The sequence below is a fragment of the Schistocerca serialis genome, chromosome 3 (assembly GCF_023864345.2).
Source record: "Schistocerca serialis cubense isolate TAMUIC-IGC-003099 chromosome 3, iqSchSeri2.2, whole genome shotgun sequence".
Classification (NCBI taxonomy): Eukaryota; Metazoa; Arthropoda; class Insecta; order Orthoptera; family Acrididae; genus Schistocerca; species Schistocerca serialis.
This window is the reverse complement of record NC_064640.1, coordinates 952,382,104-952,396,284: the sequence shown is the minus strand read 5'-3', so window position 1 is coordinate 952,396,284 and position 14,181 is coordinate 952,382,104. Positions and strand designations below refer to the sequence as shown.

At 41.1% G+C, this 14,181-nt stretch overlaps 1 protein-coding gene across 1 annotated transcript in view; it reads right to left on the bottom strand.

The window, feature by feature from the left end:
- The window catches only part of LOC126471337 (Down syndrome cell adhesion molecule-like protein Dscam2), a 198,623-nt gene that overhangs the window by 31,948 nt on the left and 152,494 nt on the right, over positions 1-14,181 (bottom strand). Inside the window, exon 10 of the mRNA XM_050099458.1 lies at positions 1,764-2,057. Within this exon, the coding sequence (XP_049955415.1) occupies positions 1,764-2,057 (294 nt within the window). The remainder of the gene's footprint in view (positions 1-1,763; positions 2,058-14,181) is intronic.

Genomic DNA, 14,181 nt, shown 5'->3' with positions numbered 1-14,181 from the left:
TGCTTCACTTGTGTAGATTGTATGGTCTGCACAGAGTGTTTTGTTTTTCTTCATTCATATTTCTATGTTGTTCGCAAATCGCAGCTCTTTCTAAGCTTTTCTCAGTAATTAAGGCCATAGAAGCATGATCTATCCTGAATATATTTCTGACCAAAAAGTGATTCTCGTGGCTGGAGTCCAAGGTTTTTGTTAAGCATGCCTTTTGCATTCTTGTGGTGATACTTCCATAGAAACTCTACTAGAGGTGACACATATTTCTTTGTATCCAACTGAGAATTGAAATACCAATTTTTATAGATTTAGCTTTAAATTTTTTTTTAATGTAAAGAAATATTTTCTTAAAAACTTTAATCCCCTATCCCACTTCCATAGGGGTTAACTTTCCAGAAACATTGAAACACATTTTTTTTTTATTTCTAACCAAATTTTTATTTATTTAGCTCTGAAAATTCTTCCATAATGAAATAATTTCATACAACTTTTCATTGCCTATTTCACTCCCCTATGGGGCTCAATTTCCAAAAACACTGAAACACGATTTTTTTTCCTAACCAAGAAGTCAAATACCTATTTTCATAGATGTAGCTATAAAATGTTTTAGTAGTTATTTAATAATGATTTATTTTCAAAAAAATTCTGTGGTATGACCGCCAGACACCACACTTGCTAAGTGGTAGCCTTTAAATCGGCCACAGTCTGTTAGTATACATTGAACCCGCGTGTCGCCACTATCAGTCATTGCAGACCGAGCACTGTCACACGGCAGGTCTAGAGAGAGACCCTTTGTAAACAATGCTTACAGTATAAGATCAACTTCTCCAAATTTCAAGTTTCTGTTCTTAGTGTTTTGAATTGGATGATGATGAGTCAGTGGATCAGTCCGGCCCTATTTCACCCCCTTAGGGATTAATTTTCAAAAACCCTGAAATATGTATTTTTTTATTTATAACACCAGTTTTCATAAATGTAGCTTTAAAATACTTTAGTTGTTCTTTAATAATGATTTATTTTAAAAAATAAAATAAAACTTTCACCAACTGTTTCACCCCCATACAGGTAAAAGCTCCCAGAATGAACATGCATTTCCTTATTTCTGACCAAGAAACCAAATACCAGTTTTTGTAGGTCTTGCTTCAAAATTGCCTTAATAGTAACATATATTCATCTCCTACTCACCTACTTAGGGAAGGAATTTTGAAAATCTCTTCTTAAATTATACCTACAGTATAAGATTAACACCCTCTCCAAATTTCAGGTTTGTTTCCTTAGTGGTTTGGGCTGGGCGATGATGAGTGAGTCAGTCAGTCAGGACATTGCCTTTTATATCTGAACATTTATTAAAGTACCACATAAAAATCTGAAGTAAATTGGTCAATTTCTTTATGTTCAGCGTGAACAGTCCAGTGGGAAAGAACTTCAAATTTAGTAAAATTTATTTTGGCTATTAAAGATGGAATTTCTATGTTGGAAAACTTTGCATTCAATATCTATATTTTCACGCTATGTTCACATATAACATGTGTGTGTGTTTCCTCCTGCAGCTTTGGTCTTGACTGCTAAATTTTATGACTCTCACGCAAAATTTGTGACAAGTGAATGTAGCAGTAGCATAATGTAAATTTAGTCTTTGTTTTTCAACAAATAGTGCATGTTTTAATGCTGCTGATTACATCTAAATACACACTGCTGCCACATCCATTTATAATTCATGTGATCACTTACTATATAGCTAACATGTACGCAAGAGCTTAATGTCTACATACCTCCTCCATATGTAAGTGTTACGAAGTTGTATTCCTCTGCAGTTGATCCAGCACTATTATGAGCTGTAATGCGTAATGTATACCAGGTTTCTGGATCCAGATCCAGTACTAAGAATTCCGCTTTTTCTACTTTGATATTATTCGAAACAAGTGTCCATGCTATTGCTTTCTTTTGTTTATACTCTACAACAAGTGATGTTATTGGACATCCTCCATCATTCCAAGAAGTCAAGTTCAGAGATATCGAAGTAGAGTTCACTTTTATCAAGTCTGCACTGCTTGGAGCCACTGGAGCTGAAATTTATTTATTCATTTACTAATCCAGAGATCATCTGATAATGATACAGGATTTATCAACACAAAACAATGAAAATAGATAGTTGAAACACACAAACACATTGAATATACAGGCTGAGTCACTACCTATTGCCACCTAGAATAACTCTGAAAGTATGATAGTATCTGAAAAGTTTGTGGGACAAATGTTAGATGAGACAACGGTGGGGGGTGGGGGTGGGGGGGGGGGGGGGGGGGGAAATATTATGACATTGGGTTTTTGTTGCTGTGTGGAGTCGTGTCAGAGATATGAAGGTCAACTTTGTTTTTTTAAATGCCATGCTATAGATTGGTACTTATTTTCTATTAGCGGCTATTGAAACGAATCCAATGATGTGTAACAGTAAAGTCTTTGAAGGTCACAAAGGTCAAGAAGGTGCCATGAACATCCATTTACAGAAGGCGTTCGAAGTGATGACCATTGGTATTAATGCAGTGCTGCAATCTTCTTATCATGGATTGAGAGACATTTCTTATCACTTTGGCACTTATCAAAGCACATACTCTGACAATTCTCTCTCATATTACATGTAAATAGTAAATATTTGCCAAATACAGCGTATCCATCTAATGTGCCATTGACACGTAATCATCATTCGACAGTTTCACAATACAACACTAATTGGAACGGTAAGACTAGTATTGTTGAATCAAGTGAATGTGAATGATGTATTTCTTCAAAGAATAAGTTGATATGCTTCTCATTTATGGAGAATGCCAACGAAATTCAGTGAGAGCTAGAGACATATACATTGAAAGATATCCTCAACATACTCACCCTACATGTCGTACATTTAAATGTGTGTATGATAAATTGAGGACAACTCGATGTTTAATGCATCAGAAACATATCTGGCAAAGGAAAGTTACTAACGAAGAAATGGAAATTGGTACTCTTACCACTGTGGTTCGAGATCCTTGTGTTAGTTCACGTCAAATTGCAAGGGAATCTGGCATGAGCCAGAGTAGTGTTGTTCGTGTTCTGCATCACCATAAATATCATCCTTACCATATCAGTCTCCACCAAGAATTAACAGGTATGGATTGTATGCGTCACACTGAATTCTGCCAATGGGCTCAACTTCAGTTTCAGAGGGATGACACATTTATTAATTTGATTTTATTTACTGATGAGGCTACATTCACGAACTGTGGAACTGGTTAATTTGCATAACATGCACTATCGGGCAACTGAAAATCAATGTTGGCTGCAGCAAGTTGCACACCAGAAACCGTGGTTGGTGAATGTATGGTGTGGGATTCTGGAGGACAGAATTATAGGCCCCTATTTCATCGAAGGAAATCTTAATAGTAGGAAGTACACCACATCCTGCAAGAAACATTAGGTCTGTTATTGGAAGAAATACCTTCAGGAACAAGGGACAGAATGTGGTATCAACACAATGGGTGTCTGGCACATTTTTCATTGATGGATAGAAATGAGTTGCAGAGACAATTCTGAAAACATTGGATTGGACACAGAGGAGATGTGTCATGGCCACCTCTGGATTTTTTCTTGTTGGGATTTGTAAAAGACATTGTTTATAAAGACGTTCCAACTACACCTGAAGATATGCGAGAGAGAATTGTCAGAGCACATGCTTCAATAAGTGCTGATGTGATAAGGAATACCACTCAATCCATGATAAGAAGATTGCAGCACTGCATTGATACCAATGGTCAACACTTTGAACAACTTCTGTAAATGGACGTTTGTGCCACCTTTGTGACCTTCATAGACCTTCAAAGACCTTACTGTTACACATCACTGGATACATTTTGATAGCCACTATCAGAAAATAAATACCCAACCATAGCAGGGCATTTTTAAAAAGCAAAGTTGACCTTCATGTCTCTGAAGCAACCCCACCTAGCAACAAAAAACCGACGTCATATTATGGACCCTGTTGTGCCATGCAACTTTTGTGCCACAAACTTTTCTTCAGCTCCTATCATACTTTCAGAGTTATTTTTGGTGGCAATATTTAGTGACTCACCCTGTATAAGGCTACTTTTATGAGGCTAGGATGGGCAGTCTGCTGTGGCCTTCCTGTGAGAACTATGATCTATACCAGCATTTGCTTGAAATGATTTATAAAAACATAATCAGGGTGGCCAGACAGAGCAATTTCAGTCCTCCCAAGTATGAAGTCAGTGTCTTAGCAACTGCACTGACTCATGTGGTCGATCCATATTGTACAATGTTCTTTTGTTCCTATATGGTTTGCACAAAGTAACTTACAATATAAGTTTTGCACTGTTTCTTCACATCTCTCTACACTACCACTGCACACTGATGACTCCAGGAACATAAACATACTGTTATGCCTCTTGCACTCTCTTCTGTATGCCCAGAAAACTGACTCCAAGACCATAAATTTGCTACTATACAGATGCTGAGATCAGGAGAATGAAAAGGCATTAATACTATGCACTAAGGATCTTGAATTCATGATTTTCTTGTAAAAATAATTACAATATGATCAAGAATTTTAATGTGACAGGGCGTTGTATCTGCCCCTTCCACAGTTAACCCATACTCTAAGTGTTATCTACTACTGGGTCACAATAGGAAGAGCCTTTTTACTGGTGCTGCCTGTAGTGGATAAAATTGACACCACACTGAGGGGCTCACCATCTTTGGTGAGTTCATGCATGCCTGACACAAGGCCCTAGCCTTTGCAGAATCTTCTCCTTTCTACGCTGCATGTCTATCCTCTTGCTACTGCTTTCCTCCTCCCTTTGGGAACATAGCTGGGATGTTTTTGGGAATGCATTCTGCATTTTCAGTAGAATGACATCAGAACAGTCCCTTGACTGTTTTTTTGTTCTTTCTTTCTTTCTTTGTCTCTCTTCCTCTGATCTGGTGTTTGAGGTTTCTTCTTTTCTCCTTCCTCCCCATGAACTCCTGAAGGCTGGACCAAGTGTCTTACATGTAACAGGTGACTGGGTAATGAGTGATTACCAGCCCCAGGTCAACAGGTTAGGTTCGCACGTTCCCCTGGTACAGGCCAGGCCCAGGGAGGAGCGATTGCCTTCCCAAATTGCCAATTGGTCCCTCTGTCAGGTGTTTGGGAGGTGAGACCTGAGGTATGAACAGTCATCTAAGACAGGTGAGACCCACTCTGAGTGGACCCCCTCTTGGATGGAACATGCCATCAGAGATGCTGGCAATCATGGTGGATTCTCTCACAATGAGCAAAACATCATCTTCTCATTCTAGGTCTAGTAAATATAAGCGGAATGAGGCTAACAAATTAAAGACCCTCCCAGCTGCACCTTGGTTCCTCGTAGTTTCGTGTACTGAAGATGGTCAGATCTTTGCTATGGTTAATCCATTTATTATGTAGAAAGGTGTTGAAGTCATTGCCGGCCCTGTGAAATCCCATTCTTGTTTACACAATGGCACTTTGCCTTTGGAGACTATTTGTGATTCTCAAGCACAACAACTGCTTGCTACTTTGCTCCTCCATGGCTATCATGTTCTTGCCGAGGCCCATCGAACACTGTATTCCTTGCATGGCATTATTTACACTAGGCTACTTGATGGTCTGATTGAGTCAGAAATCCAAACTTACTTCTCTCACTGCAATCCATAAGGTGATGAGAAAGGTAGTATATCATTGTGTCCACACATACTCTTTTTTTCACATTTGATAGAGTAGTGCTTCCATCCAAGATGAAAGCAGTCTATGAAGTTATCACAGTCCAACCATACCATTCAAACTTGATGTGCTGCTACCAGTGTCATTGTTACAATCATACTTGAATGTCCTGTCAACACCCTATCAAATGTGTAGCTTGTGGTAGGAATGCTCACTAGGGCGATTGTCCACCTCCTCCTCCCTGCTGTAGTAGCAGCCGTGCAGCCTCCTCCCAAGATTGTCCCATATATTTTGATGAGCTGGCCATCCAGGAGACTCAGATGAAGGAGAAAGTTCCTTACCCTGTTGCTTGCAAGTTGTTGGGCAATCAGAAAGCCTGCTTTTTAGCATCTGCCGCTTTCAGTGCCATACTTGCTAGGCCTTGCTCTGTGAAGGACATGGCCACACAGAAATGTGGTCTCAAATTCAGCACTGCAGTTGTAAAATTGCTCATTGTCATTGTAGCATGTCCATCTCCTCCTCCTCCGGCTGCACAAAAAGCAACTAAATTTTCACCCCACATGGTGAAACAACCTGCTACACAATCAGCAGGCCAGAAAGGGCAGAAGGAATACCCCCATGAAGACTTTTTGCGTCCCTCCAGCCAACAAACATCTGAATCATCATCTGACAACCACAAAGGCTCCAAGAAATCAAACAAAGGCACTTATTCACCGACTTGGAGATCCTCTTCAACAGTATCACTGCATCATACCCTCACCTGGCTGACCTCCGTGTTGCCAGTGTGCACTGTCAACCATTTTTATGCCCTGTACTCTGAAGACCAACCAAAGGATAATGCTGATGCCTCTGTACATCTCGAGGAGCAAGATCCTCCAGCCTCTGCATCCTGTAGCAGAGAGTCTTTGAAGACTGGCACTCAGCACACATCAAGGTGACACCCCTTCAGTTATTCCCGCCTCCACTTTCCTCATCATGACTCTCCTCCAATGGAACATTTGCAGCCTTAGATTCAACAAGGAGGAATTATGGCTGCTCTTGGAATCATTGCGCCCACTTGTTCTCTGCTCTAGGAAACAAAATTCCACCCTCATGACTGTTTTGACCTCTTACATTTCTATCTGGTCCATTTTGATCTCCCACCCCCCTCCTGCCCCATCCCCAGAGGACGGCATTGCATCTAATGATGGAGTCCTGCTGCTCATCCAGAATGATGTTCATACTCACACCATCTCCCTGAACACCTGGCGGCAACACCAGTTCTCTTTGTACCATTTATATCTCTCCGTCATTCAGTGTGACCAGAGCAGACTTCCTCCAGCTTAAGGGCAGCTCCCTCGCCCCTTTATCATTGCTCGGTGACTTTAATGCACACCATCCCTTTTGGGGCTCTTCCAGAATTTGTCCGAGAGGTGCCTTCTTGGCTGACCTTCGCAATCAATTCAACCTCATCTACCTTAACTCTGGAGCACCTACGTTCCTTTCAGACTCCATGCACACTGATTCACATTTGGACCACTCATTCTGCACTGACCAGATTGCCCATCACCTTGAGTGGTCCATTCTCTCTGTCACGTACTTGAGTGACCATTTCCTGTGAGCTATCCATTTGCTGACTCCAACTCCACCTATGTGCAAACTCAAATGGCTGCTTTCTAAGGTCAACTAGTGCCTTTACTTCTCCATTGCGACCTTTAATGAATGACCTTTCCCCAATTGTGATGACCAGATGGAATACCTTACCAACATTATCCTTACCATCACAGGACATTCCATTCCTTGCACTTCATGATACCGCGCCATGTTCCAGTCCCTTGGTGGACTGAGGCATGCTGCAATGCGGTTCATGCATGGAAAAGTGCTCCCTGCATTTTTAACTGTCATCCTAAGATGGCAAACTGCATTTGTTATAAACAGTTGTGTACCTAGCATAGTCACATTCTTCAGGATAGCAAAAAGCTAGCTGGATTTCATTTACTAGTTCTTTTAACAGTTCTACTCCCTCTTCCATTGTGTGGACCAACCATCGACAATTCTCTGGGGCCAATGTCCATTCTCCCATTTTCGGCCTGACTGTAGCAGATGATGTCGTAGTGGACCTTATTGCTATCTCCAGCACCTTGGGCTGCTATTTTGTGGAGATGTCGAGCTCCACCCACTGTCTCCCCGTCTTCGTCCATGGAAAATGAGTGAAGGATACTCGAGTGATACTCTTCTCATCTCAGAATTGTTAGTGCTACAATGCCGTTCTTACAGTGAGGGAACAAGATAATGTTCTTACTTCATCCTGATCCTCTGCCCCAGGGCTGAACGATGTACAAATTCAGATGTTGCAGAACCTTTCTCTTGTGGGCAAGCACTTTTTCCTTCATATGTACAAAGGCATCCCAACAAATGGCATATTTCCCAGATGTTGGTGTGAAGCCATGGTCATACCCATACCTAAGCCCGGTAAGAACAAACAACTTGTTTATAGTTTTCTGCAGAAATTCCAGACTGTGGTTGTGGTTTTCTATTTGGAGAAAGTCTACGACACCTGCTGGAGGACTGGTATCCTCCATACTCTTTACATGTAGTACTTACGAGGCTGCATGCTCCATTTCCTTCAAGAATTTTTAAAAGACAGAGTTTTCAAGGTACATGTGGGTTTTGTCTTATCAGACACCTTTATCCAGGAAAACGGTGTGCCTCAGGGCTCCATCCCGAGGGTCATCTTCTTTGCTATCACCATTAACCTTATTCCGTCCTGTCTCCCATCGGGCATCACTGGCTCCCTTTTTGTTGATGATTTTGTGATCTATTACAGTTCTCCATAGGCTTGTCGCCCTGAAGGGCATCTTCAGTGATGTCTCAATCATCTTTATTCATGGAGCATCGACAATGGCTTTCACATTTCCACTGTTGCTCTTCTGTTCATTGAAACTATGAAATTCCTGGGGCTCATGCTCAATAGGAAACTTTCTTGGTCCTCCCACTTGTCTTCCCTGGTCACTCACCGTACGTGTGTCATACACATCCTCAGTGGTACATCCTGGGGAGTTGATCAGATCATCCTCCTCTGTCTGTACCAGTCCCTTGTCCATTCAAAACTAGAGTACGGCTGTTTCATTTATGCACCTCCACATCCATCCATCTTATGCATTCACACTACAATCCATTATTGTGGTATCTGTTGAGCACTGGTGCCTTTTACACTAGCCTGGTTGAGAGTCTGTATGCAGGAGCTGCTGAACTACCGCTGTCATACCAACATGATGTTCTCCTCAGCAGATGCACATTCCATTTGCCTCCTGTGCCTGGTCACTCATCCTATGTCTCCTTCTTCGATGACTCCTTTGACTGCCAGGATGGGGCACATCCCTCTTCTCTGTTACTTCCTCGAGTTCACTTTCAGCTACTACTCTGGCAGCTTAACTTCATGCTACCTGCCATTTTCCCAATGGGTGTGAATCCTTCACCACCTTGGCGTCATGCAGTGGCCTGTTTTCACCTTGGACTTCATTCGCTTCCTAAGCACACTACTCCTGACTTGCTATATTGATGTAAGTTTCTTGACCTTTCCATGGAACTTCACGATAGTACAATTGTGTATGCTGATGGCTCTTGGACTGACCTTGGTGTCAGGTGTGCCTTCATCAATGGCATCGATGATTTTCAGTACTGGCTTCCGGGACATTTACAGTTGAGCTTTCCCCCCTATCAGGCCATGCAGTACATCTGGCGACACAGACTTTTGAGCTGTGTCATTTGTACTGGCTCTCTCAGTGCCTTTCAGAGCCTGTGTGTGCTATATACCAACCATCCCTTAGTGCAACAGATCCAGAAAATCTTTCACTTGCTCATTCTTGATAGAGCCACTGTGATGTTTATGTGGGTCCCTGGTCACATTGGCCTGACAGGAAACGATGTCACTGGCTCTGCTGCCAAGGCTGCAATCCTCCTACCTCAACCCACTAGTTCTTCCATTCCCTCTGATGATCTCTGTTTCGCTGCCTGTCAGCAGGTGGTGTCACTTTTAACACAACCACTGGTCTTTCCTTGATGGGAACAAGCTCCAAGGAATTAAACCTTTCCCAGCAGCTTGGCCGACCTCCTTCGGCCCTTGCCACAAGGAGATCATTTCAGCTAGGTTGTGTATTGGGCACTGTCTTTTCAGCCCTCGCCACCTGTTAAGTGGTGATTCCCCACCACTTTGTGCTCACTGTCCTCAACCTTTGATGGTTCACCATTTCCTGACTGAATGCCCCTTTTTTTAAACACTTTTGTTCTAATTTATGTGTGCCATCTAAGTTATCAGCCATTTTAGCTAACATCACCCAGGCTGTCAACAGCCTTTTACTTTATATCCATCATAGAAATATGGTGAAGGACATTTAATCTTTTGTTCAGGACTTCATTTGTCTTTATGGCATTATTTATGGCACTTTCTCCAAGAGAAAAAAAAATTGTTTTTAGCTGTCTTCCATCCATCAATTGGGCTTAACCTGTAGTCACTCTTAACTCCTTTTTTGTCTTCTATGGTTCTGAGATGGGCATGTACAACCAAAGTTGTTTTTGTGCTCAAAAAATAATTGTCGCTAGTAGGAAGATATTCATTTGTCTCTGAATGCTGCCAGTATGCTTGCATGTTTCATGTCTCCTTTCATATAAGCATAAAACATGGGTAATGGAGCCTGCACTGCAGGAAGGTGTCAGTGCTACTCATATGGCCAAACAAAAATAAATCTTTAATTTTGTAGTATGCATCACTTATAAAGTATGCTTTAACTGCCATTTTAAATAGATGTGTTTTACTAATTTTCTTCATAAGGAAATTGTGTAAGTAGAGAAACACTGAGACAGTTCTAAGATTTTCAAACAGAAATTACATGAGACATAAACACCCCATGGATAGGCAAGGTTCCATTATCCTCCTATGTATACAGTGAATGGAGCACAAGATGCCCTCTATCTGTCCTCTAGTAACATCAGGACTTCAATAAACTAACAAAATATAAATATATGCCACATATTCCACCTTTCAACTCTCAGGTGTTAAAATCACATCCAATTCAGTGCCCAACTATCAGTCTTTCCTTCCATCCTATCCAGTAAGTCTCCCCAGACCCAGGGTTCTGGACGACATTTCTGAACTCTACCCCTTGTCCTAAACCTCACCAGTCCATTTCCTTCCCATTCTTCCTTCTACTTCAATCCTTCTGGCAGAAGAAGGAGCCACTGGCTCCAAAAGATAACAAACTCTAATATCTTTTACATGCATGTACTCCAATCGTCACTTGGTGAGTAGATTTTTTTATCTATCAAGTTACATATATTTTTTCAAAAATTGATAGGTTTTGATGATATAAAAAAATATTTAGTTGTATGGTCATGTCAATGCCAAAATTTGTAGAGTACGTAATGCTGCAAAACTTCAGTTTAAATATGTATTGCGTCCAAGATCCTAAGCATGTGAATGCAAAAGTAGGAGACAAATTTTACTCTACCATGATTCATCTTTTTGTGGAATATTAAAAACTTTGAAAGATAGGGACATAAAATTGTTCGAGGTAGTAACTGAGGTGAAGGAGAGTAATAAACTATGTCAGACAGGTGCTGAAGATGTAACTACTGGTCTTCTCTCACATTAAGACAGTCAATACAGTGGTTAACAGCATTTATATAAAAATTTTACCTGTAACTATCATGATTTTTGTCTTTGAGACAAAGAGACATCATTTTAAAATAGAAAGAAAGGAGAAAGAAAAGAAAAGAAAAAATAATAATGAATGTAGAGCACTGAAGCAGATATTTTCTGTCTTGGTCTGCTGTCTGTGCACTGCTACCATCACAACCAACACAATCACATTTAAACATTTTGAGCCTTTTGGGCAAAAATGGGAGAAGCAGAAGAATTTTATGAGGATGGTTTCAGAAATCTTCTTTCATGGCATGAAAGATGGTTGGAAAAATCAATCTAGGATGTACATATATCAGACTACTTATATATATGTTTTTAACTTCTCATCTATTTTTAATAACTGAATAGTCCCAGATTTTGAAAAGCAGCCAGTTGCAAGCATTAAACCTCTCTGGCTCTAATGGACCTGAGACTGTCTCCCCATTATCACATTTTTGTTGTCTTTATAATTGTATGACTTTTTACTTGTTATTAATGCTGTATCCAGCACATCCACTGATTACTCTGGAATGCCCATAGTCAACTCAGCACAGTGGTGCTGCATGCACTATCAATGCCAAGAGTGTGGTGCTGCAAGTGGTTCCATGCCTCCCATTGCAAACCAGATATCAACAATCTGCCACCAATATTTGTGCTTTGGCAGCCTTTGACAGGTAGTTCCAGTCAGCCTATAAGCCACCAACTCCATCTACCTTCAGCCATCAATCCCAGATGTCACCACACCTTGTGATTTTAGACTTTGCTTTATACTGTGATTTAGACTACTTTTGGCAGGTGTTGATGCTCTTGCTTATTATTGTGTGTGCTTGAGCAAAAAATGTAATTTCATTCACTCTCCAAGTGGGAATATTCGAGTGCTCTGTATTTGTGCATTTATTGAGTTCAATAATTTATGCTTGTACCAATATAATATTGGTGAAGAGAACTTCTGGACATGCAGTGAGCTCATGGTTGCAAAAATATTCCATAGCTTGCAACCTCAGTTGCAGCAGATTACTTCTTAAGTAATAGAATCCAGTATGTTGTCCTTGATGGTGAATGTTCATCGGAGGTGAGGGTATCATCTGGAGTGCCCCAGGGAAGTGTGGTAGGTCTGTTGTTGTTTTCTATCTACATAAATGATCTTTTGGATAGGGTGGATAGCAATGTGCGGCTGTTTGCTGATGATGCTGTGGTATTCGGGAAGGTGTTGTCGTTGAGTGACTGTAGGAGGATACAAGATGACTTGGACAGGATTTGTGATTGGTGTAAAGAATGGCAGCTAACTCTAAACATAGATAAATGTAAATTAATGCAGATGAATCCTGTAATGTTTGAATACTCCATTAGTAGTGCAGCGCTTGACACAGTCATGTTGATTAAATATTTGGGAGTAACATTGCAGAGCGATATGAAGTGGGACAAGCATGTAATGACAGTTGTGGGGAAGGCGGATAGTCGTCTTCAGTTCATTGGTAGAATTTTGGGAAGATGTGGTTCATCTGTAAAGGAGACTGCTTATAAAACACTAATACGACCTATTCTTGAGTACTGTTCGAGTGTTTGGGATCTCTATCAGGTCAGATTGAGAGAGGACATAGAAGCAATTCAGAGGCAGGCTGCTAGATTTGTTACTGGTGGGTTTGATCATCATGTGAGTGTTACGGAAATGTTTCAGGAACTCGGGTGGGAGTCTCTAGACGAAAGGAGGCGTTCTTTTCGTGAATCGCTACTGAGGAAATTTAGAGAACCAGCATTTGAGGCTGACTGCAGTACAATTTTACTGCTGCCAACTTACATTTCGTGGAAAGACCACAAAGATAAGATAAGAGAGATTAGGGTTCATACAGAGGCATATAGGCAGTCATTTTTCCCTCGTTCTCTTTGGGAGTGGAACAGGGAGAGAAGATGCTAGTTGTGGTATGAGGTACCCTCCGCCACACACCATATGGAAGATTGCGGAGTACGTATGTAGATGTATATGTAGATTCAGCAACAGGTGCTGAGTTGGTAGATACACTTGTGGTGTCAATAGGTCACATCGACCACGTAAAGCATGATCTTTGAACTCTAACTGCTCTGACAAGCCACCATATTAATGTTCCAGTCAGCCTTTGTACCTTGTACAGTGTACACGTGTATCTTTCTTTGTGCTGAAATATATGTATGTATAGACATTTATGGGAACAGTTTGTTGCATATACAGTTATTCATATTGCCGTTTCCCATACTGGTGGCCCCGAATTTTCTATGTCTTCCGTGACTTCCGTGCCAGCTGTGTGGAATCAACAGGTTTTATGTTCGACACCATGGTTGCCTTACTCAATGTTTTATACGAAGATTTGAAGGCTCAGCTACTACTACAAGGAGACTCCAATCTGCTGCCAATGATTGTTTCACCATTAACGGACAGTGATTCGTGATCTCCAGTGAAGTTAACCTCAAACTTTGCAGCTCTACAATGGCCGAGTGTTATGCGGTTACCTCAAACAATTGTCTCAGGTTTTGCATCGCCGGACTCTGCACGCCAATATGTGAAAGGTAAAGTGGACGATTTCCAGAATTGTGTAATGATTGATTGTGTAGTGTTCAAAGGGACCCAAATTTGCACTCTATGCGCCGCAATTTCGGTTATAATAGTTCCATGTGCAATGCCGCCATTCTTGCAAAATGCACACATGGTCAACTGCTATCAAGCTATGCCAGTTTTGCCTTCCTCACAATTTAATAACAGACATTTTTATACATCAAATTTGCCAGGCTCAACCACCAGATCTGTTGCCCAGTTTCTTGACAACGTGGGTTCAAGCACACCCGA